This window comes from Trichoderma asperellum, chromosome 2, assembly GCF_020647865.1.
Source record: "Trichoderma asperellum chromosome 2, complete sequence".
In the NCBI taxonomy this organism is placed as follows: domain Eukaryota; kingdom Fungi; phylum Ascomycota; class Sordariomycetes; order Hypocreales; family Hypocreaceae; genus Trichoderma; species Trichoderma asperellum.
In genome coordinates this window covers 2,042,333-2,060,906 of record NC_089416.1, presented here as the reverse complement: position 1 = coordinate 2,060,906, position 18,574 = coordinate 2,042,333, and the positions used below count along the sequence as shown (strand labels likewise).

Sequence of the window (18,574 nt, the reverse complement as noted above, 5' to 3'; positions counted from 1 at the left end):
ACATGAATTTTCAAGCTTCGGTCTATTTATTTATTATTTTCTTTTCTTTCAGGTAGAAATGGGGCTGCTAGATTTGCAAAAAATTCATTCAGGAGGTTGCTATGCTTGTAAAAGGAAAGTCTGTGTTCCCTTATTTTGATGCCTGACGAATGTGTGCCTGAGGTATTGCCCCAACTCCGTGTCAGGCTCAAAGAAGCTCATACAAAAGTGAAGGAAGCATCAATACTATGGAAAGTGCGATAAAGAAAACATCACTTGAAACTGCCTGAAACACGCATGTGCTAATCAGCTACTGAGTATTGGGTACATGTAGTTTCCAGCTTGTGAAAACCAATTTTTCTCGCCAATACATCGGTCTGGTGGACTTTACTTAGGAGTGTGTACTTGGAATGGCCTCCTTTGTACACGAAATGGATGGTGATGTCTGAAATTCCGAGTATTTATCAATGTATTCGTGCATTTGATTTGTTCAGATTTTGAATTCAAATTCAGGAGTGGCCACCGAATGGACTTTCTCCTCTCCCGAGCCTCGTACCATCGTTTATTATTATTTCCAGCAGGAATACATTGCCGATTTGGGAGTGCTCTGCTGGCAAGCCCCCTGGCCATATATGAGGAAATTCGCACAAAGGCTAACAGCGCATTTTGCTTCTGCGTTTAAGAGCTGAGCGCATGGGCTTCGCTTTACAAATGGGACTGTTCGCTTATCCAAAGCAATTAACGAGACCTAGGATAGCGCAAGCTCAGGACAGCCTGCTTGATTAACAGCCGGTTTTCTTTGGATAATCCACGCGGAGTGCTAGCGTTGTAGATTGATAACTGTGCCTATTGAACTCCCTTGTTCTTCTTGTTTGCCCGGGCTTGCAAGAACCGGAGCTTTTCATGTTCCACTTGATCTATCAAATTGGTAATGATGAGCTCATGCACCTATGCCCACGCCCGGCATTTGCACCATCAAGCCTTTTTGGCTTCTCCAACCGTGTCGTCCGGCTTCATCCACTCGATGTTTCTGTTAATATTCCCATTCTCCACTACATCAAGCGTGGAGACCGTTGCGTTAGTGCTGTCCTTTATTGCCCGTCTTCCCACCTTCTTTCCACATAATATGGGCCGGATGATTCAGCCATCACCTACTCCGTAGTAGGCAGAAACTTACACCGAGTACGTATACACCCGCCGGAGTTTTCTCTCCAGCGACTGCATCATCATCACATCTCGAACTATTGAAGAATTGATTTTTACCAGCGACTCATGCTTGAAAATCTCGAAGGTATGAGATGCCTCGCGTGGCGAAAAAGACTCGCCTGGTGCAATATCAGTAGTGCTAGCGGGGACTCTGCCGCCGTAATCTTTTTGCCCCTTGTCGCAAGTAAAACACCAACTGAGGCCTCAGAATTTACGTATATCGACATTGGAAAAGCTTCATCTGAGAGGCCTTGGTATGATAGTAGACTGCCCTCTTTCATAAACCAGGTATGCGGCCAATTCCATGTTCTACCTGCAGCTTTTGTCTCTTTTCGGGTATGCGAACTCTGCTTATGGTTATTATCGCCGCCTCTGCATTTGGAGTATCCTGAAATATGTGCTCCCCCGCCCGCCCACAGTAAGCCAAGAAATGAAATGACTCAACTCCAGCCTCATTTAATGATGCTTCACAAATGATGAGACGTCTCCATACATGATGACGAGATAGTTCTACAGCCACAGCACGGGTTCGGAGGGCCTACGACACATTTGCTCGTGTAAGCCAGCATCTGGGTAACCATCCAGATCGTGTAATCTCCAGCTTGTTCCCTACAAGTTGCCATATTGCTTCATTAGAGCGTACTCTAAATTGCTAGTCAGGCCGAAGCTTAAAAAGCCAATCGCAAGTCATTGACAGGAGTCGCGAGGAACGTGTAGTTCTAGTACAGCCACCGAGTGCCAAGTTTCCAAAGCGTCGGCATCATCTCCGAAACGAAACAGCAAATAAAAAACAGGCCTTTGAAATACATGCCAAATATCTTCTCATCCACCATTCTTGGCGCTGAGCAGAACGAAGAAGAGAGGGCAGTGGTTTTGTAAGTAGACCCGTATTAGGTTGCACACCTGAACGATTGCAAATCGCTTGTTTTTAATTTGTTATTTGCATGAAAAGACTCAAATCCCGATCTGCAACACGCACAGATATAATTAACCCAGTTCAAATCCTAGAGGCCATGCCCAGCCACCGCTTTTCTGCGATTAGGATAGCTGGCAGCATCAGTGTCATTTATCTAATTGAAAAATAATATCTGAGCAGTTGCATTAAACATGTAAAAAATATTATTTGATTTTGATTTTGCTTCCCTCCCTTCTATTGATTCAATCGCCAAAATCCCTGGACATGAAGAGGCGCAGCCGCTCTCTATTCAGGAAGGTCGACCTGCAGTTTGGGTTGACGTGGAGGTGATCAAGGCCAAAAAAAGTATCGCCAGTACGCGACCAGACCATCTTCACGAAGTGCCTCATTTTTTTCCCTCCCTAAACATCACAGATAGTCCGTCATGGTATCAGAATGACGCTCCAATTAGTCCAACACACGGGCTTGAAGCTTCTGGAACGGTCGCAGTAGTTCTGACCCAACTGAGAAGATACGCATGCAGATTCGTTGCTCGGCAGGCCCTCTGACGCAAGCCCGCAGTCACGCAGTTCCTGAGCTGTGACGTGCGTCTGGGGTGAGGTGCCAGGCTTATCGCGTTTAGGTCTAGCACGCGGATAGCGAGCAGGGGTGCTATGGCTAGATCCTTGGGAGGGGCTGTTAAGAGGCGTTTGTACCGCCAAGTACCGCCACTTTAGGGGAGGTCTGGCGCAGCACAGGATGGGGGGCGGAGCAGAAGCTCCGTGGGCGCTGCTGTTCTTTGTTCACGGCGGTTGCTGGCAGCAGCAGTGCCTTGGCATGAGTTTTTGTCTTTTGCGGATATCAGCGGTCGCCATTCTGGAGACTCGGATGGATTGAAATTGGAATTCCGATTGTGGCAGAAATCTTAAAAGTCGCCAGAACATACGGGCGAGAGGCGTAAACTGGAGACTGTTGAGTGCCGAGAGAGAACTACTATAGTAGCTACCTACCTATATGGGATGTTATGTATCCTCGGACAACAAAGGATACACTCCAAAACAGATGTGGGGGAGTGTTTCGCTGCATGCTGAAGCAGGCAGCCAGCAAGGAGACTGAGGAACTTGCATTCTCCATACAGCTACCAGCCCCCAGCACGAGGGCAGATATCTCGTCTTATACGAAGCCGTCTGTGGCTGTCGCTGCGTTATCTCCCTTGGCCAGGCTAAAAAGGCACTGCCAGATTAGGCAATGAGCGACAGCTGGCGCCACACCAAGCTACCTCGCCGGTACTTTGGCCTCAGTCTCGCACTAACTGCTTCTCGACATCGAGATCGATCGCCTTACCAAGAATCCGATGGTCCAAACTTGGAGCTGCACAGATCGAATCGGGAGCTTGTATTAGCCTCGAAATCCAGAGCATGGCGTTTCGCAGGAGCCCCGGGGTTGGCACATATAAACGCGGCGAGTTTCCAATCCCCTTCCCGGACTCATCCATTCTGGTCAACCACTGCCGATTTATATCTCTAATCGCTATTATCTCAAATTCGATAATAGCTACCATCATTTCATCATACCTCGCGAGACGCTGGTGACAAAATCGTCTCACCAGCCACACTGCCTGCCGATCTATCCTGCGTTTTGCTTGTCCCTACTAGCTCTCTCCCGTGATGGCTCGGCAGACAGACACCACCAAGCCAAAGGGCACCACTAAGCCAAGACACACCAAGTCGAAAGACGCTTCATCAGTAAATGGCGCCGGCAAGAAGGACAAGAAGGAGGTACGTTTTTTTCCCATCTATCCTGACTACCAGGGCGATTTCGTAAACTAAGTATTCGCTCCTGCAGAAAAAGCTCCCCCGTCTCGAGTTCACAGAGCGTGCGCTGGTTGCTGCCTCGCGCCGGGATGATCGCACCTTGGAGCTTCGGATAGAATCCGCCTACAAGGCGAGTGCCATACACAAGGCCCGTACCGGAAAAGGATTCTTCGTCTCAGAGGCCGGAGTGCTCAACAAGGAGATGTACGAGGAAGATGCTCTTTTGCCCAGATTCACAGCCATGGGTCTAAGCGCGCCACCGGGATTCGTCGTCGATCCCAACACAGTCAGAGATCTGCTGGCAGAGTCTGACCGGAGCTGGCGCGAAAACGACGTCAACAAGATGTTTGCTCAAATGTTTCCTCATGCCGACGAGCACGCTCGCCGATTCTCTCAGCAGTCCTCTCCTCTCCAGCCATACTCTCCTCCCGAATACTCTCCTACATCCATACCATCTTCCATATCTCCGACCTCTCCGCCCCCGGCATTTGAGTCGCCTGTCTCGATGCAACTGCCTCAGCATTCTCCTCAGTTCCCACAGTGGGATTCCAACAACCTGGATTTCACCATGCAGCAGCCGCAGGCACAGGCACAGGCGCAGGCACCGACGGACCTTTTCCCACCCCTTTTCGATTTTTCATCTTCCTCTGCGAGCGATCAATCCATGTCTTCAATGTCAACTCCCTCTTTTGGCGGCTCTCCCATCCCTGAGTTCCTGCACATCGACCCAGCCCAGACGCAGCACCAAATGCTCCACCACCAAGATCTGTTTCCCGTGGAAGACTCGGCTCTGTTTTGGGAATAGGAGCGAAACAAACTCAAACGTACGTCAAGTGTATTTAGCGAATGTTTATCTCGAGGAGTTTTAGGTATATGTGGAGTTGTCGGTTTACACGAGGACATGTACTCTGTATAGGCGGAGTTTCGGTTACTATGTGCTAGAAGCTGGGTAGCGGATCATGCCTGATATGAGCTGGTTCTTTCAAGGTACATGTAGATTGCTATCTTGTAATAGTTAGAGACACGCAGCTATTATAATGATAATGAAGCTGAGCGCTCAGTTGAAATATTGCCATGACCAGTTCATAACTGAGATGTTCCATGTGATCAGTCACATATTCTGGCACAATACGTAACACGTACTGTACAGCAATGTTCTGGTGGTGTGTCGCCGCCTGGACAAGCCCTTGAAATGCCACCCATCGATGCTTATATTGTGGAGGCAGGCCCAAGATCGATCTCTATTCATTCGTCGTATGACGATTGACGGAACCTTAAACCACTTCCCCTATGAGCTGAGCTGCCTCAATGAGAGCAGATTATGTAAGGCGCTTTGGGACGGGATAGGTTTCACAATCACATCACCCGCCTTTTCTGAGTCGGCTCAGCTCTTCTCAAACAACTTCACACATCGCCACGCGCGCCACCACTCGGACTACTGCGGCACCCGGGAAAGTTTAAAAAAAGTCCCCGATTGCGCATTCACGCAAATGCCCATGTTGCCCTGCCAAATAGTACTACATGCCTGCAATAGTACAGTGAATAGGTAGAATAGCACTAGCGTGTGCAGGAACAAATAAAACAGAGCAAAGTGCCTCGTCGCCGGTGGCCAGTCGGGCGAAACACGGGGTCGAGGTCACGGCTTGGGCTGGCCGCCGCGGATGCCATCGCCAGAGCCAGCGGCCAGACCATGTGCGCCGATGATTGGCCTCACGGATCTTCCGCCTTGGCACGGGCATGCACGCAGGGTCGCCTTAGCCTGGGATTATCTCGCATGTGGTCAAGTATGTATGGCGGCATGCAGTGCGTGTGCAGCATTCAGAAGTAGGGCAAAAACGCGAGATATTTATATGTCAATGGCACAGGAACCGCGAGGGCAGAAGATGTCTCGCGATTCTTCCAGTAGCATCCATCCAGACATCCACGATCCTCCTCCTCCGCACGCACCGGCAGTTCCCATCCGTTCGCCTCCAGCGTCGCCCGGCACTGAGGCGCATGCAGCTTGGCGGCGCTCGTGAGTGGTTGCCGCCGCGCTGGGAATCCCTGTCCCCTGGCCTCTGGGACCCTCTGGTTACCCCTCTGAAGCGCCACAGCTCGGCCGGCTCCAGAACTTTTTTTTCCTTCCTGTTGGCTTGGCTGGGGCGTCGCAGCAAAAGTGAACCACTTCGCTCCTCTCACCTGCGTCTTGCAACAAGGCGCGCGACGCTGCGGTCAGAGGCAGACAAGCACTCTTTTTTTTTTTTTGTCTCTTCTCTTTCAACCACGCCTCTCGCGGCCGTTCATCTCTGCAGCGCTTTCCTCCCTTTTTACTCGGCAAAAGGCGGTGCATATCGATTAGCCGGCCCCCTTCATCCCACGATATCGTTGTTCAGCCTGTTCTAAACTCAGGGCACCATGTCGTCATCAACACCCCCAACCGTTACGACGCCGGACGAGCCCCAGAACGAGGGCTCCAAGTTGCGGACCTTCTTGGGCATCTTGAAAAAGTATGGCATATCCTCTTGCGCCCCTTTGTTTGATGCAAGGCCTCTGTGCAACGTGCTGGTTCGCTGGCATAAACGATGCTATTATATCGAGTGCCGTCACGCGAAATCGGCGGTAAAGCCTAGTGGGGCTTTGGAGTCTCGACACACAGCGCCGCCGCAACGAACGAAAGGGTCGATGTGCCATGCAAACTGGCTCTGATCGGATACGAACATCGGATTCTGCGTCAGAAAACATGTGCTAATAACGGGTTTTTTTGGGATTAGATTCATCGGCGTCTCTGATCTCGCCAGCGTCCGATTCTCGCTCCCCTCCCAGCTGCTCGAGCCCACACCGAACCTCGAATACTGGACCTACCTTGATGCACCCAACGCTTTCGTCGCCATCGGCACGTCCGATGAGCCTCTCGATCGAATGCTTGAAGTGGTCCGCTTCTGGCTTACAAAAGATCTCAAATATGCAAAGGGGAAGCCCTGCAAGCCATATAACTCGTGTCTCGGCGAGTTCTTCCGGGTGAGCCCAGCCCCACTACCCGGTGTTGGATGCTGCAGCCGACATTCGTTCTATCAAAAACTCCAGCAGACGACATTGCGCTAACCTCGAGTTTTCTGCAGTGTAACTGGGAGACAGAAGATAATGCACCCAGGATAAATACTGTCGACCTTCAGACCCCCGGCTCAAGCTCGAGTTCGATCAAGGGAGCCGCTGCAGCTTTGAAGGCGGCTGCTAAGAGCGAGAAGAGCTCCTCTTCGGTGTCTCTGACAGTCCCTCAACACGGCACTCTTTCTGGCGAGAGTGCGCCGCTCGTCCGAATCTCATACCTCACCGAACAAACTTCACATCACCCTCCTGTCAGCGCCTTCCATGTCACCTGTCCCGAGAAGGGCATCTCGGCCCGGGGCTTTGATCAGATTACCGCCAAATTTACCGGCACATCTGTCAAGGTGTTGCCTGGCGAGCACAACATGGGCATCTTCATTACACTGGAGAAGAGGGATAACGAGACCTACCAGCTGACACACCCCGCGGCCCATCTTGGTGGCCTCTTCCGCGGATCGTTGAGCGTATCGGTCAGCGAGATGGCCTACATCACATGCCCCGATACCAAGATCAAGGTCATTCTTCACTACGTGGAAGAAGGCTGGTTGGGCCGAACAACAAACAAGATCGATGGTGTTGTTTTCAAGTACGACCCTGAGAACGATACCAAGACTCGAGTTCAGGACGTTCCGGATGAAGACGTCTTGGCTAGGTTGAGTGGTCCCTGGAGGGAGAAGGTTGTCTTCACTTTAGGCCCCAGGCCTGTGGTATGTCCCTTCCCCCTTGTGAGATGTTTATGGACTCGGTATAGAAGAGAGCTAACCTATTCTTCTGCTATAGAAACTGGTGCCTCCCGAGGAGCAGCACGTTATCATTGACATTATCCCACTCAACGTTGCGCCCAAGATCCTACCCCCAAGCGAGCAGATGCTCCCCAACGAATCGCTTCGCCTGTGGTCTGGCGTCACCGAAGCCATTCTGGCCAAGCAGTACTCCAAGGCAACAGAGGTCAAGGTCGCCCTCGAGGAGGCCCAGCGAGAAAAGGCCCGAAAGCGCGAGGAGAACAAGGAGACATGGCAACCTGTCTTCTTTGAACACGTCGTCGGCAACGGCGGTAAGCCCGATCTCACTGAGAAGGGAAGGCAAGTTTTGGGTCTTGCTCAGAAGAGCGAATGGAATCTTGAGGGCGTTTTGTAAATAGCATGGGGGGGAAGAGAGAAGGGAAGGCGAAGATTGGATACAGCATATTGGCATAGAACCTTTTTTTTTTTTCTGGATGGATATGAGAGAGAGAGAGAGAGAGATGTTGAATCTGGCTTGATATACATATACCACGCGGGTTGATTTGGCCTATACGCATAGATTGTGCTCGCAGCACACTACATAGTTGTTTTTGGGATAGATATTTCGTTCTTTTTTCTTTCTGTGCAATCTTTTTGGCAATGATAAAATTTTGAAATTGATTTTTTGCCATGATATCAGTCCATAAGAGGGTGGCAGCGTTGGCCGTTTATATAATACATGAGTGAGGACATTTCCCAAAACAAACAAAAACATCAGTTTTTTCTATAGTCACAAATGTTTGTGTCGAAACCAAACAACAACAAAAAGTCATAACTTCCCTTCATTTTCCACTCTTTTTTGACGCAAAACCGTAAAACCAAATCAAACCCAAGCATTAGATTCATACACTTCCCCTTCTTCCCCTGTTCTCCCATCAGCTCATTTAAGCATCGACGAAAGTGCGGACGTTCTTGAGCCAGCGGATGTACTCCTGTTGCTCCTTGGCATCAACGTAGTCGGGAACAAAGACAGCCAGAGACTCGTTAATGCCACGCTCCTCGAGGAAGCGCTCCATCAGCACCTGCAGGTCCTCGTCGAGGCTGCCAAAGGGAGGGCCGGGGTAGACGTCAGCGCGCTTCTGGGCGGCCTCGGGGGAGTCGATGCGGGCGACGGTGGCGTCCTCGTAGAAGAACATGTTGTCGACGACGATCTCGCCGTCGCGGGCGGTGGCGTCGATGTTGAGGGCGCCGTCGGTCTTGCCGGGCTTCTCGATCAGGATGGAGAGGTTGATGGGTGCGCCGGCCTCCTCGTCGGCCTCACCGTCGAGGGCGTCGTCGGGGTTCTGCTGCTTGTCGGACTGGAGGGACTCCTCGGGGAGCTCGTCCTCCTCGAAGAGGTTGTCCTCGGCGTATGGGTCGAAGTTGGTGATGTCAGCGATGGAGAAGCTAATGGTGATCCTGCAAAGAAAGAAAAGTTGGTCAACTTTCATGCCTCATATCAAGTGTTGTATTCGAATTGAGCTTACTTCTCTTCGTTGAAGCTGCGGGTCAGCTTGACAACCTCCTGGCCGGGAGTATCGATAAGCTCAAACGGGCTGTTGTCCAGGAAGTCCTTGATGCTGGCGGGCTGCTGCTCATTGACCTTGATGTCCTCCTCAATCTGGATCTCGCTGTCGAGCTTGGCAGACAGGGCAACGTCGACGTCGACGTCGTCCTCCTGGTTTCGGCGAACGGTCGTGGAGAAAGCGGCAGCTCGGGTGGGCAGCAGGGCCTTGATGGCGGGGGACTTGATGAAGGTGCTGGGGCGGGCAATGGCCGATGAGCGCAGGGAAGCTCCGGCTGTGCGGCTGAGCGTCCGAGGAGCAGCTCGTGCGAGGTTTCTGACGAAAAGCATTTTGGCTTGTTTTTGGGGGAGGGAGGGAAGAAATCGAATATGGCGTTGGAGGTGGTTCGTGAGAGGGATGATGTAGTAGCTGCGAAGTAGTGCCAAAGTTTTTTTTTTGTTTTGCTACCTGACCCCATTTTTACTGGAGCTGCTGGCAGCTCTACAGCCCCACGTGATTAATCAACTGGCATGCAAGCACTCTAACGGATATGAGAGCTTGTGGATTTCTTTACGAATCGGCAACACATGGTGGAAATATGCAAGAAACTCATAGAATATGAATCAATTAACATGAAATTTTTATCTGATTCATATATAAAATGCATGGCTTTGTAAAGCCCGCTGTCCCGCTAGATGAAGATGCCCAATCTCAGTGCCTGAATTGAGAATGGGAAGAGCTGGCGAAACGGCTTTTAACTATGTGATATGCCGTCCAAATTTGCGCCATGTATCGTAGATTTTATACCCAACCTCATTCGTGAGTAGCTGGTACCCTTGTACGCAAATTTGATCTTCCTGCCTTATCCCAAGGCAACATAGCTCCATCATTATGCTCCGATCTCCCACGGGACCAGCGTATGGTCGGGGAGATGCCATGATGGCAAATTGGAAGAGCACTTTTAAATCGCGATTGCCTATGCTTGTGGTGATGCGAATCAGTTGAGCCCAGGCAACTAGCAGCCACCTTGAGGGTGCTCCATAGGTTTACGGTAGCACGGCTCGCTTGGGAGCTGTTGATTGCTTCCTCGTATGTAAGATATCAGAGAATAAACTCTCTCAGTTAAGGGCCTTTGAGGGCAGCTCAGATTTGCGAACATTGCCGGTATTCGTGACTTTGATCCAGGGGATGGTAGTAAGGTATACCCAGGAGCCTTCCCAGGCATCCAAGAGCTTGACATTCTCCGCTGAAGTAACATCGGGGAGCACTGTAGCAATATGAGCTTGACAATCTTGCTTCTACATTATAAGTACGGTTGAAAATAACTTACGGAATCCTTTTGTGTACTCTTCTTCAAGCGCGGCTATCTTCATCCTCAACAAGTCTTCCTTGGTGCTGGCTGGTCGCCCGGCCCGGCGAGTCTTCTTCACAGCCTCGTACTCTTCATCGTACTGGTGAACAAATCTTTTCCATTGGATGTATAGTCAGCTTTCAGTCCTCAGGCATACCTAGTAAGCCCTGAAGTACTCACGTATGGATGAGTGCCTGGATGGCAGCCACTTCAAGCGGCTCAGTGCCTTGCTCTCTCACATTTTGTTGAAAAAAGGTTACGCGTTCCACTAAGGTACTGGTTAGATATGCACTGGGACAATCTCATATCTTGACTCCGTACCAATGGGCTGTTCCCTCTTGCTCCTAGCCGCAGCGAGTTTCTCCAGTCTTTGATCTCTCACTCCGGCTTTGTGCAGCCTCATGGAGTTTCTAGATTTTTCATGCAATGCGTTGACGTCTCCATTGCGCTTCTTGGAAATCTGTTTGCGAACTTTCTGTAGTGTGCTAGGCATTTTGAAAATTTATTCGCTTCGTAATGGATGTTTATGGCTGAGTAGGTGATTCCAGAGATCAATGCTGTATGCTGTAGTTTTTTTTTTTTTTTTTTTTTTTTTTTAATCTTCAATTCTTTCACTAGCGGCGCTGGCAGTCGTTAGGCGCAAGGCTTTTTTTCTCTATGAGCAGGGGTCTCATGCTAGATTGGGCAAGTGGCTTGAACTGCGTCGCGGCTATAGTTCGGATAAAGCCTCCCAACTGGCTCAGTTCACTTTTACCTTTTACTCAGCGTACCTACCTATCTACTGTGCACCTATACATATGTATGTCTTCTACGGCATGGCAGTGCAAATTTTGATTGCATCTAACTGTGATTCATGCACCTTTTCTTAGCAGCTACTAGGTGCTTACCTATCTGTAGCTATAGATGCTGCGGTCCCCCAGCCGTCAATTTACGGCACATCATAAGCGCATCTCATTATCCCTCCCGCCCCGCGCTCTAAAAGTGACGGGATGCTGTTAGTCAACAATGGCCCCATGTCAACAGACAAGACAGACCGGGTTTCCCTTTGATTCAAGACCTAATCTGCTACCAGAATCTCTGTAGCTGGGATATGATGATCCATGTATCAAATGCCTTTTATACGCTTTTGAATTCCTGCGCACTCAATCCGTCTTGCGAAGATATTACAGGCTCGCATAAAGTAAATAGACGGGACCCGTTGCCAGGTCAATCTATCCCTGTTCGGGCATCTTCTCCCACGCCAGCAGCGCTATGGCACGCGCTCCAGGCGCTGTGGACCCGCCCATTAAGCCCCCCCAGCGCGTCTTGCTTGCCTGTCTAGAGCCAGACGCCCGTTAACCGACATTCGACATGCCCGCCCGCTGGTAGAGTCCAGGGTCGTGAGCCGTGAATCTCCTCCACTGCGAATCGCCTCATTTGCTACACCGACAGACGCTCCCCGTCTCTCTCAACCCTCCGCCCGACCAGGCCGCTGTCACGACGCGTTATCCGGGCCTCTCCTAGTCCATCGCCTCCAACCGCTTGGCGTGCCCTGTCTGTTTGAGCCCTGGGCTCAGCAGTCACCGCGTCCAGAGGCTTGGCTGTCGGTTCATGGGCGCACTCGCTGATCCACGCAGACACCAAGAGAGCGGATTGGGGCTTTTTGCAGTGGAAGAATCCGAAATTTTGCTGGTTTTTTCACACGTGAATTTTTGAGTGGGGTTGCAAAATGGGTGTATCAGGTATGGACATGACATGGCACGACATGGCAGCGGATGCCATGGTCAAAGCCGCTTATTTGCTGGGGGGAATTGTTGTGCTGACTATCGGAAGGATTGTTGCCGATTCTCAAGTCCATCCAGAGGCCAACAGAACTGAAGAAGTTCAAGGGAGAGACGCTGGCTGTTGACGGCTATGGATGGCTGCACCGCGCTGCCTATTCATGTGCCCCCGAGCTGGCCCAGGGCAAGCCTACGAAAAAGTGAGTTTGAGATGCTCAGTTGCGGAGGAATCAAGGGGATTAACTGACGACATCTTTCAAGGTTTATCAATGCGGCTCTGCACCGAGTTAGGATGTTAAAGCACTTCGGCGTCACCCCTTACATGGTATTTGATGGCGATTATCTCCCTAGCAAGGCTGCTACCGAAGAATCTCGTGCCAAAAAGCGAGAAGAAAAACTCAAGATTGCCAATGAATACCTAAAGGCTGGGAAATCCTCTCAAGCGGTGCAAGAGTTTCAAAAATGCATCGATATTACGCCGGAGATGGCGTCCGCCCTGATCCAAGAGTTGAAGAAGATGGATATCCCATATGTCGTGGCCCCCTACGAAGCCGATGCTCAACTCGTCTATCTCGAACGCATTGGCTTAGTCGGAGGCATCCTTTCAGACGACTCAGATCTGCTGGTCTTTGGTGCCAAGCGGCTGCTTACCAAGCTGGACCAATACGGAAACTGTATCGAGATCAACCGACGAGATTTCTGTGCCTGTCGTGAAATCTCTCTGACCGGCTGGAGTGACACTGAGTTTCGACGAATGGCCATCATGAGCGGCTGCGATTATCTCAACGGTCTACCCGGAGTAGGACTGAAAACAGCGTACCGGCTACTACGAAAGTCCAAATCTCCCGAGCGGATTGTTCGCATGCTGCAATTCGACGGGAAGCGCATATCAGAGAATTATCTGACCTTGTTCTACCAAGCGGAGCTCACGTTTTTACATCAATGGGTGTTTTGCCCCACGAAGAAGGAACTCGTCCATCTCACAGAGCTAGATGCGAACCGTACGGCAGAGGAAATGCCTTTTATCGGATCTTACGTTGAACCAGAGATGGCTCGCAAAATCGCAAATGGCGACGTAAATCCCATCACAAAACTCCCAATTGCCTTACCTATCTCGCCGTCTAAAAGGCGGCACTCTCAGCTCGCTACACCTACCGAAACCCGTCCACAATCCAAGCCCATCAATTCATATTTCAAAGGCCATTATCGGATACCCATGGCCGAGATGGATGCGAACTGCTTCTTCGTCGATCCTCAACGAATTTCACAAATTACTGCCGAAGGAGCTGCTCCACGCGTGTTTCCATTACCGAGACCTTATATACCAGGGTCACAGCAGTCAGGAGAGTCAGGGGAAGACAGTGCAAATTCTCATCAGACAACACAAGCTGCTCCACGAACTTCACCCCGTTTGAATCGACGACGAACAGAGCCGATCGCAAATCTATTAGCTAGTGTTTCAAACAGTCAGCCTCCCCAGGCAGAAACTTCAACCAGACCTCCGAAGAAGGCCCGCCTGTGCGACGATTCGTTTGACGTTGAGGCAGATGGCTCACCAAAAAAGAGTCGGTTTTTCCCTGTTCAGAAGAATAAGGTGGCCAAAAAGGATCCACGGAAGACAAAGAGCGAAGCATACTTGCTTTCAGACGATTCCCTAGATGAAGCCCTAAATAATCTACCTGACATTGAAGGGTGGGCGTCTGGGGCTCTATCGAAGAAAGGTGTATCAATCTTTGCTGATAAACCAAAGGAGCCGCCTCCGAGCGAGCCTGAAAGTACCGGTCAAGACTTGACGCAGACGGATGCAACACCGCCAGATGATGGCCAACAGGAGGCTAGCCAACAGAAAACCAGCCAGCAGGAGACTAGCCAAGTTTCGAATGCAAGTCAAGACACAGGACTCACTTCCCTAGAAGCCAGCCAACAGAACCCTATTGACACACCCGAGTCTTCGGTCGATGACTTTGCGCCTCCCCCAAAAGCGCCTGTCTCGACATCTGAAATCATCCGTACCCCTCCTCGTCCAAGTTTAACTCGCTTTGCCTACTCTTCCAAATCTTCGGCTACACCAGCTTCAAGATCCTCACAATACTCATCTGTATTCAGTCCCGCCTCTACTGACTCCACTGCACCATCCACAGCCCGGGCAAGACAGACGCCCCTTCAGCGCATGGGAGCATGGGCATTGAAGGGCCCGGCATCATCTCCAAGTCTCCCCGCGCCACGAAAGGATGTTGACAAAGGCTTTGGTGCTAAAGGGCTGATCAACCCTGCACTTGTCCCTCTTCCCAAGGTGGACTTGGATGAGATGGAGGCATTGAATAAGTCATGCGGAAGCGAAGACCAGATCATCCCCGATAGCGACGGAGAGGAAGAGGATGAGGACGAGGAGGCCAGACTCCCAACCAAAAAGCTCAATCTCGCTCGCTTCGTCTATTCTTAAAAGACATTGATACCACTTTACTGATACCACTACCTGTCTTTTACTATAAGACATATTGGAATTTTTCTTCTTCCTTTAAATCGCTGAAGTTTAATGTGTTAATGATGATACATTCGCAGGCGTTCATTTTAGAGCTCATTTCTTTTTGGGTTTTTGTCGGTCCAGGCTTTTGGGGGAAAATTCAAAGGCTCCGTTGGGCGGACTTTGCGGGACAGATGGTGTTTGTATTAGCTGCTTGTTTGCAGGGAACGAAAGGAAAGGATCTTGGCATCGGTGCTTGTCAAAGACTTTTTGTGTGTGTGTGTGTGTGTGTGTGTGTGTGTGTGTGTGTGTGTGTGTGTGTGTGTGTGTGTGTGTGTGTGTGTGTGTGTGTGTGTGTTTGACAACATTGTGTTGGGAATGGAACGTTGATATTGTCACTGGAAATAGTATAGCATGGCAATAGATAGCTTTAGGCATTAGGCTAGTAGAAGAATTGAATGTTGAACCCAAAGAAAACGAGAATTAGGGAATTGTTATGCAATCTTACAGTTTCGTTATCTAGCACCCTAGCCGTACCTAGAGTCGCGAATTTACAACTACATGTATTGGATTGACCGCTTCATTAAGCTACGGTTGGACTCACGGATGGTAAACTGAGTTCCATGAAATTATTATCAGCTATGACTAGCTCTAACAATCAGGTTACAAGCCATATTCGTATATGGTACACATAGTGCTTTACAAATTCAATATAATTCTGACAAACATAACAATAGCAAAGCCAGGGGAGGGGGAGAAGGGCATCGGAAAGTTCAAAGCAAGACTAACATTTGCTATCATCTATTTCCCTCTCAAGGATGCACTTTATGTATCATGAATCCTCGTTTTCTAAGCGAGTGCATGCGCTAGCCATACGCTGAACTAAAACAGGGGGTACGTATACATACAAACCAAAAAGGAAACCAAAGAGCAAAAATGAATAGATAACAGGGCTATGGGAAGATGAGGGTTAGAGGGTGGAAACAAAGGACAAAAAAAGAAACACAGAGTACCAAAACTAAGCGGAAGAAAAGGGGGGGGAAATCGTATAATCCACCTGCCCCCCAATATACCATGCCAAATTCCTTAGACGCCAATTGTTAAGTCGTTGAATATCATAAAATAACACTACTAGTAGTCTATGTTTGGGGGAGAGAGGAAAATTCTCGACGCTGCAATGCAAATATGCTGAATGAGTGGGGATGACTCAACGTGGTCGACAAGAGAAGGAATAGAAACGTCCCGGCTTGCTATATGAAGTATGTATGCCTTAGTATGCGGGTGCACGGTTTTTATGTGATCGTGTATGCAGATGCTGAGCCACGCATATTCTCCTAGTTAGTCGCCCCTCGATCATTTCGTATGCCGGTCCATTGCGAGAGTGACAACGGATTTCCTAGCGGCGGCCTATATCAGCCTATTTATCAGAACAGTCACTGATAGTTCTCAGCAGACGGGACAAATTAGGTAGTCTAGTGTTTGTTAAGCAGCAATGTCGATCCGTTCATGAGATCTGCGTTAAATGTCCACTTGGCTATAAGTTGATGTGTTAGTGGATATCAAAAGGATAACGGTTGTGAGTATGCATCGTGTATCATACCTTTTGCAAGATTCTCGGCAGTATCTTCAAGCAAAATGATACGTCTCTTGTTGCAATAAGACGTCTTATCCATGATGTCGACCTTCAGCTTCGGGTCGGATAGCTCATTGATGGGTTTCTCAAACATCTCAGACAAGTTCTCAACAGCCATTTCAAGATCCTTCTGGTTGTCCTCAAAAATCTCCGTCAAGTTGGTCTTGGCCAAATAGAAAGCAAAAGCGTAAGTCCACTTGAGAGTCTGTCTGCATGTTTGGAGTGCCTGGGACGCAGAGTTGAGATACTGCACTTCTATCCAAGACATGCCAGATGTAGTCTGGAGCTGTACCATCTTCTTCTCAGTCTTCTGCGCAATATCCTTGTCCAGTTTGGCGGACTGTTCGTGGTTGGCGTATCGGTTGTAGTAGTGCAGGTACCGTTCGAGAGACGTGCGAGATCTGGTCTGCGCATCTCTGGCCTCGGCTCCGCTCTTCTCCTCATATCTATTGCAGTTGTACCAACTAGTTCCATGCTCAGACCAGAGGCCCATGCACATCCAACAAAACTCATATTTACATTTCCTGCAGGTCATATGGTTACACCCGCCATTCTTCTCAATCGTCGAACTGCATTTGGGGCATTCCTTTGTGTGCGCCGAAATCCAGTTGGCTGTCTCTGAGTCATCAGCACACTTTTTCAGCCATCGCTTTACTAGATCGCAGGGTGCTGGTTGGTGGTCAGGGTTTGCACATCCAAAGCAGAACCTGTTGCCACAGAGGCACTCAACGGTGGGAACGATCTTATCCAAGTCCTTCTTCTTGACGCCGCATTCAATGGCGTTGGGGCAATCCGGAGCCGGGCACCATTTGAAGGTATCTTTATCTTCCACGTACGTGCGGTTGAGTAGCTCATTATAGCGATCAGTCAGCTCAGGGGTGACGAGGAGGTCGAGTGACCGCGAATCCAAGATACGACCGCATCCATCCGAAGGACACTGGATCCTTGCAGACTCTCCTTCGTCTTGGATTTTCTGTGTGAGGTATTGGCGGTAGCAGTTAACACAGTAGCGGTGACCGCACTTCATAGCAAAGGTTTGAAGGCCTTCCTCATCTTCACAACAGATGTCGCATACAAAGCCGGGAACGGCTTGCAGTTTTGGCTGACTAGAAGAACTACTGTTCAACCCGGCGGCTTCTAGAACCTTTTCTGGGCGATCCATATAGTCTTCTAGTAGTCGTTCTTTGTTCCATCGAAAGTAGCGCAACATGATGGCTGCATCCTCCTTGGTCAGGTCAAGAATCAGGTTGACGTCGTTCATCATGTCATCTTGCTGGCGCCTAATATCGGACGGTTCGAGGACCTTGAAAGACACCGCATGGGCGGCCGTCTTTTTCTTGTCCATATCTTTCGCTGAGAGACCAAAGTCTGGGTCGGGTTCGTCGAAATCATCCTCGTCAAAATCTGAGAAACAGCATGGATTAGTCAGGCTCACGGAGAAGGAGCTTCCGAGAAGGCCGGTTGAGTGAGGGAAGCAGAGTTGGACGTACCATCTGGACCGGATAGTTCATCACCGCTGTCATCTTGCATGATTTCATCATCATCAGTAGAGATGGGAGACATGTATTCTTCCTCGGAATCCATATCGCCGGTGGTTTGGGGCGTAGGTGGTGCGGCAGGGAGACTGGCGGAGGCGACGATTTTTTTCTGGGGAATGCTCTCAGCGTCTGCAGATGTGATCGTCGCCTCGGCAGCCTTTCGCTTTCTCGTTATGGGAGGAATCGTGACGGTAGTTGGCGGGCAAGCAGCAAGCCTGCAGGTCGACGACGGTGCGCTGGCAGACGAAATAGTGATGCAGCACGCTAAGAGGGGCCCTTGTGACGGCACTCGGTGGACTCAGGTGCACGCCGGATCGGTGGGACGATAAGGATGGGAATCAGACGAGGACAGCGCGCTGGTGCTTGTTCCGGACGGTGCAGGGCGGTGCAGTGCGAATGTGAGCGAAGATATGACGGCGTGGCGAGCCGGGTGAATCGAGCAGAAGGAAGACTCTGAACGGATCCGTTAAATCATCGTATAAGTGATTCAGAACAAGATGAAGAGAATCGAGTTGGGCAGGTCGAGCGTCGACTAAGGCGCCGGCATTTCTTCGGCAGCGGCTGAGTCAGGCAGCGGCGGTGGG

General features: G+C 50.1%; 6 protein-coding genes across 6 annotated transcripts; 3 read left to right on the top strand and 3 right to left on the bottom strand.

The window, feature by feature from the left end:
• Window positions 1-2,974: 2,974 nt before the first annotated feature.
• Window positions 2,975-4,966, top strand: TrAFT101_002991 (uncharacterized protein). Its single transcript, XM_066126757.1, has 2 exons — window positions 2,975-3,858; window positions 3,926-4,966. The coding sequence occupies exons 1-2, from the start codon at window positions 3,748-3,750 to the stop codon at window positions 4,697-4,699; spliced, it is 885 nt and encodes a 294-aa protein (XP_065982864.1). The 5' UTR covers window positions 2,975-3,747; the 3' UTR covers window positions 4,700-4,966.
• A 778-nt stretch (window positions 4,967-5,744) lies between these two features.
• Window positions 5,745-8,448, top strand: TrAFT101_002990 (uncharacterized protein). The gene is made up of 4 exons (XM_024905002.2): window positions 5,745-6,380; window positions 6,645-6,891; window positions 6,993-7,685; window positions 7,759-8,448. The coding sequence occupies exons 1-4, from the start codon at window positions 6,289-6,291 to the stop codon at window positions 8,113-8,115; spliced, it is 1,389 nt and encodes a 462-aa protein (XP_024764114.1). The 5' UTR covers window positions 5,745-6,288; the 3' UTR covers window positions 8,116-8,448.
• TrAFT101_002989 (uncharacterized protein) lies at window positions 8,319-9,648 on the bottom strand. The gene is made up of 2 exons (XM_024909532.2): window positions 9,227-9,648; window positions 8,319-9,158 (listed from the first exon to the last, which is right to left on the bottom strand). Exons 1-2 carry the CDS (start codon window positions 9,592-9,594, stop codon window positions 8,645-8,647), a joined length of 882 nt encoding a protein of 293 aa, XP_024764113.2. The 5' UTR covers window positions 9,595-9,648; the 3' UTR covers window positions 8,319-8,644.
• A 230-nt stretch (window positions 9,649-9,878) lies between these two features.
• Window positions 9,879-11,192, bottom strand: TrAFT101_002988 (uncharacterized protein). Its single transcript, XM_024899366.2, has 4 exons — window positions 10,917-11,192; window positions 10,776-10,863; window positions 10,575-10,708; window positions 9,879-10,511 (listed from the first exon to the last, which is right to left on the bottom strand). The coding sequence occupies exons 1-4, from the start codon at window positions 11,086-11,088 to the stop codon at window positions 10,363-10,365; spliced, it is 543 nt and encodes a 180-aa protein (XP_024764112.1). The 5' UTR covers window positions 11,089-11,192; the 3' UTR covers window positions 9,879-10,362.
• A 1,111-nt stretch (window positions 11,193-12,303) lies between these two features.
• On the top strand, window positions 12,304-14,798 carry TrAFT101_002987 (uncharacterized protein; the record flags this gene model as incomplete). The annotated part of the gene is made up of 3 exons (XM_024906125.2): window positions 12,304-12,316; window positions 12,408-12,555; window positions 12,617-14,798. 3 exons carry the CDS (start codon window positions 12,304-12,306, stop codon window positions 14,796-14,798), a joined length of 2,343 nt encoding a protein of 780 aa, XP_024764111.2.
• A 647-nt stretch (window positions 14,799-15,445) lies between these two features.
• TrAFT101_002986 (uncharacterized protein) lies at window positions 15,446-18,461 on the bottom strand. Its single transcript, XM_024905001.2, has 3 exons — window positions 17,943-18,461; window positions 16,420-17,856; window positions 15,446-16,353 (listed from the first exon to the last, which is right to left on the bottom strand). Exons 1-3 carry the CDS (start codon window positions 18,034-18,036, stop codon window positions 16,292-16,294), a joined length of 1,593 nt encoding a protein of 530 aa, XP_024764110.1. The 5' UTR covers window positions 18,037-18,461; the 3' UTR covers window positions 15,446-16,291.
• Between the last annotated feature and the right edge of the window lie 113 nt (window positions 18,462-18,574).

Bases quoted from the DNA above. Each gene is read 5' to 3' on its own strand.
- TrAFT101_002986 (XM_024905001.2), bottom strand. From the start codon at position 18,036: ATGGATTCCGAGGAAGAATACATGTCTCCCATCTCTACTGATGATGAT. The intron at 17,857-17,942 runs GTACGTCCAACT...GCTGTTTCTCAG, and splicing joins TGAACTATCCGGTCCAGATG to ATTTTGACGAGGATGATTTC. The intron at 16,354-16,419 runs GTATGATACACG...ATCAACTTATAG, and splicing joins TGCCGAGAATCTTGCAAAAG to CCAAGTGGACATTTAACGCA.
- TrAFT101_002991 (XM_066126757.1), top strand. From the start codon at position 3,748: ATGGCTCGGCAGACAGACACCACCAAGCCAAAGGGCACCACTAAGCCA. The intron at 3,859-3,925 runs GTACGTTTTTTT...TCGCTCCTGCAG, and splicing joins GCAAGAAGGACAAGAAGGAG to AAAAAGCTCCCCCGTCTCGA.
- TrAFT101_002988 (XM_024899366.2), bottom strand. From the start codon at position 11,088: ATGCCTAGCACACTACAGAAAGTTCGCAAACAGATTTCCAAGAAGCGC. The intron at 10,864-10,916 runs GTACGGAGTCAA...CCAGTACCTTAG, and splicing joins CAAGAGGGAACAGCCCATTG to TGGAACGCGTAACCTTTTTT. The intron at 10,512-10,574 runs GTAAGTTATTTT...ATATTGCTACAG, and splicing joins AGAGTACACAAAAGGATTCC to TGCTCCCCGATGTTACTTCA.
- TrAFT101_002990 (XM_024905002.2), top strand. From the start codon at position 6,289: ATGTCGTCATCAACACCCCCAACCGTTACGACGCCGGACGAGCCCCAG. The intron at 6,381-6,644 runs GTATGGCATATC...TTTTGGGATTAG, and splicing joins TTCTTGGGCATCTTGAAAAA to ATTCATCGGCGTCTCTGATC. The intron at 7,686-7,758 runs GTATGTCCCTTC...CTTCTGCTATAG, and splicing joins CTTTAGGCCCCAGGCCTGTG to AAACTGGTGCCTCCCGAGGA.
- TrAFT101_002989 (XM_024909532.2), bottom strand. From the start codon at position 9,594: ATGCTTTTCGTCAGAAACCTCGCACGAGCTGCTCCTCGGACGCTCAGC. The intron at 9,159-9,226 runs GTAAGCTCAATT...CTTTCTTTGCAG, and splicing joins CGCAGCTTCAACGAAGAGAA to GATCACCATTAGCTTCTCCA.